Raw genomic sequence first — 4,253 nt, 5'->3', positions numbered from 1 at the left:
TCAAATAAGGGTATATGAATGTTTTGCTTCATGGATATAATAAATTATTTTACCTTTCAATTATATATAAAAAATTTTTTCTTTTAGTCATTCATTTAATTTTTGTCTCTTTTAGTCTTTAAGTTTGTAATATTTATCAAATCACCCAAAAATAAATAAAAATAAATAAATAGAAAACAAAAGGAAGTGATCGGTTAGAGCAAAAGTAGAATTCTTTAAACGATTTTAAGGATATGTTGACCATTTTGGTTTAGCGTAATCAAAATTTTACTTTTTAGACAAATTAAATATATATATATATGATTTTTTGGCACTCTAATTTTACAAAAATTATTTTAGCCTTTCATTTGATATTTTACTTATTTTAGTCCTTAAATTTGTATTGTTTGTCAAATCATCCAAAATGGATGGAGAAGTTATCGTTTGTTACTATTGTTGATGTGTCATGCAAGTGACTGTCCATGTGTGTGTCACGTTAACAATTAGTTAATTTTTAAAATATTAAAAGATATATATTTTGAACGTTTTAATAATTTTAATTTTACAATTTAAATGATTTTTTTATAATTGTTTAAATAAGTTTTAAACGAACATAAATGGGCATGTTCATGAACATAAATGAACTGAACAAATTTTGTCCATGTTCATACTCATTTATTTAGATTAATAAACCTCCAACATCTTTGTCCCCATGAATTCTCCTATAACTCCCAACAGCCAACGAACCTTTGCTTTGATTGCACTGATAATGGGTGGTAGAGACAAGACCTGTTGGTGTTTTATTGTGATTGCAGTACACAATATGAGGCTGTCCATCCCCGTGATGACTATACTTCCTTAACAACCCATCGATGCCCACAACTACCAAAATGAAGTCACCATTAGCTATAATGTTCATTCGTTGTTCCATGGATAACAACACCATGCATGTACGGTGAGCTAGCAATTCGTTTTGCTGATCCTTAAACCACTTTACCAGCAGCTAGACGATCAACAACTACAGTTCTGAACATTGTGACTTGTCCTTCTTCAAATTCTGCGTTTAATCTTTCAGGACTGTCACCTCGTCGGTCATTGATTCTTGCAATAACAATAGTTCTGAACTTGTGATTTGTTCTCACATACCTCCTTCCTCACCATTGGCTGTATATTCCTTGTATCCAATCTATTAATTAACGCTCCGTGAGGGCATCTTCAACATGCAATCCTAGCACCCCTCTACTCTTCCATACTTACCACCTCATCAATCATCACTCGCACCATTGGCTGTATATTCCTTGTATCTAATCCATGAACGTTCCAAGAGGGCATCCTTGTCATGTAATCCTAGCACCTCTCTATTCTTCCATACTTACCACCAGGGGCGAAGCCAGAACAAATTTTTAGGGGGACCGAATGAAATTTTTAATTTTTATAGTCTATATCTTTATAATTTTTAAAGAATTAAATGATTTTTATAATTTTAGAGGGCCAAAGTACAATTTTACCTTTTATTAATTTAAAAAAATTCAAGGGCCTAAATAGAAAATTTTTATTTTAAGGGGACCAAGGCCCTTGCCACCCTCGTGTATCCGCCTCTGCTTACCACCACATCAATCATCACTCACAAACCTATCCACTTTCCAAGATTTCAAAACATATGTATAATCCCCTCCGGAGGTGCATCTTTTCCAGAAAAATATGGACCAACAGAGTTATCACTCATGTATTGGGTCCAATTATATGTGTTTGTTGTATTTTTAATCTAACACTTTATAATTAAAATCAATCCAATACTTGTTTTCTATTTCTTAAAATAAATAAATAATAATTAATTAATTAAATCAAATTTTCAATTAAATAATTTTTTCAACCCAATTTTAATTTCGTTAAAGTTATGACAACTTTACCGTAAAAAATCTATAAGGAAATATATTTCATTTTCATAGTTAACGATTCATAACGATTAATTAATTTAATTTAATTTTCAAACATCAATTATTTAATTATAATTAATTAAATAATAATTCAAAATTTTAAATTAATTCACAAGTCATTCCTATACTTAGTGAGAAAATTTATTCATTTGTGGATGTGATCTATTTCTCTAACTTTATCATTTCCATTTATTTTTGCTCATTTGATTTCACGATAATTCATTTTTGGTTTGAATGAGCTAATGAAGAACTAATTGGACATACATAATTAAAGCTCAAATAAATTATAATTAAGTTCCAACTTTTTCCCTTTTGGCTAGACTTTTTCCTCGTTGATTTCCTCAAACTTTTAATTACTATTTTCTTTGCTTTGATTTTCTAAAATTTCCGCACATATTTATTTTACTCGTTTTATTCAAGAAATAAAGTTATTACCGATCTCTATGGATATAACTCTGCTTGCTGATATCTACTAATTTATATTTTCAAGTAGGGTTTGTTTTTGTAGATCTCTACCACCTGACTAAATTTATTTACAAGGAGAGTCATTCGTAGGCATAAATGAATTTATTTTTTCTAGTTACAAAAGAGGAAGTTGAGTTTAAAGTCTCAACCAAAACCAAAATCACTAAACGCTGATCTCGTAACAAAATATCTTGCAATACTGAAAGTGCTTCAGTAAATATGTACAACCCAATTACACGATCTCTAACCCATTTAGACATTGCATCTATCGCCATGTTCGTCATCTTTGTCACATGCCTAATTTGAACAATGAGACCTTTTATTTTCACATTTTATTGGCAAAGTTGAAATGAGACATCAAATAATTTAAAATTTATGTGCTCCCATGCATGTCTGGTCTTCCATTGATTGGACCAAGACCTTCAAACTCTCCAACATTAGGATCAAACAACAATAGTTCATTATTCGAGCCAGAAAAAAACAATCCACCATTTTTCCAAAACCCCATGGGATAATCAACTCCATAAATAGATTCAATATTTAACACTTTACTCCATGATTCTTTCATTACCCAACTTTCAAAATTGGATTTAGCTCTTCGATCTATTCTGAAAATAACACCAAGCGATCCAGAAAAGTCGAAAAAATTCCATTTATGTATTAGAAAGCAATCATGGTATGGAGCAAGGAGTGTTGAAAACTTTTCATCTGCCAAGTCCAATGAAAGAACATGCAAGTCAAAATCTCCGACTAGCATCCAATAAAAACACCCGTTTATGCAGTCATCATAGATATAACTATACGTAGGAAAACCAAAAGATATCGGAATCTCCATCCAAGAATCCGTTTTAAGAGAATACAAGTGAGCATGGTCGACAACAACTTTTGTGGAGAAATTTTTTGGAACATCCTCAGCACTTTGTAGTCATTCGTTTTATAATCAAACCCAACATTCAAAAGATTTACATCATAAACAGGATCGAGTTGCATTGGAGGTGGCGGAAGGATTGTAATTTCCCTTGTTGATGGGTTCCAAATGGCAATATCATCATGGTTGTGCAAACACAGCAGCCCATTACATTGACCATGAATAGAATATTGATCCTTAAGATTCTCAAAGTAGGGAATATGAATGTTTCGTTTCACCGAAAAGTTTTCACTCTTTTCAGTTGAAAGACCAGAGAAATAAGTGGTTTTAGAATGGGCATTTTGATGGTAGCATTTGATGAGGAGACGGAGCTTGTTGCTTTTGAGACCATTATGTTGATGTTGAGTCCAAAAATAAGGAGTTCCAAGAGAAGAACGCCAAGATTTACAAACGTTCATGAAGCGTATCACAGACTTACTTGCAAGTTTTGAAAGGATTTTCATTAACACCATATCTGCTACTTCATTTCTACTTTGCATTTTCCTTCTCTATTCATGATTGTTATTGATTTTATTTGAAATTTATTTGATGAATTTTGGGAAATTTTCAACACCAGCTCCTCAAAATGCGAATATCAGAAATAGGTACGTGGTGGGTAATTAGTTTGCATACCTGTGCAACGGGCAGCTTTCGATATAGTGTCCTAGCACATACCTTAACCAATGGATCAGTCCAACAACTGCCCATTGTGTACCCAAAAAATGCAAATGCGTTTTCATAGAAATACTACTAAGAGAAGTTGAGACGGGTACACATTTTTATTAAGAGATTCTAATTACCACAATTAAAGGTAATATACAATATTTATTTAGAATAAATTATTCTTGAATGAGAACAATTTTTATTACAAAAATATGTTAAATCTTTAAGAAAAGGATAATTCACTCATAATTAAAAGTTTAATTTTTATAAAATATATTTATTAATGAAAATAAATAATAAAC

At 31.3% G+C, this 4,253-nt stretch overlaps 1 protein-coding gene across 1 annotated transcript; it reads right to left on the bottom strand.

The window, feature by feature from the left end:
* Positions 1–2,754: 2,754 nt before the first annotated feature.
* On the bottom strand, positions 2,755–3,788 carry LOC105781737 (putative F-box protein At3g10240). Its single transcript, XM_012606246.1, has 2 exons — positions 3,242–3,788; positions 2,755–3,131 (listed from the first exon to the last, which is right to left on the bottom strand). Exons 1-2 carry the CDS (start codon positions 3,786–3,788, stop codon positions 2,755–2,757), a joined length of 924 nt encoding a protein of 307 aa, XP_012461700.1.
* Positions 3,789–4,253: the final 465 nt, after the last annotated feature.

This window comes from Gossypium raimondii, chromosome 13 (assembly GCF_025698545.1).
Source record: "Gossypium raimondii isolate GPD5lz chromosome 13, ASM2569854v1, whole genome shotgun sequence".
Lineage (NCBI taxonomy): Eukaryota > Viridiplantae > Streptophyta > Magnoliopsida > Malvales > Malvaceae > Gossypium > Gossypium raimondii.
The sequence above is the reverse complement of the archived record's forward strand: the minus strand, read 5'-3'. Positions and strand labels throughout refer to the sequence as shown.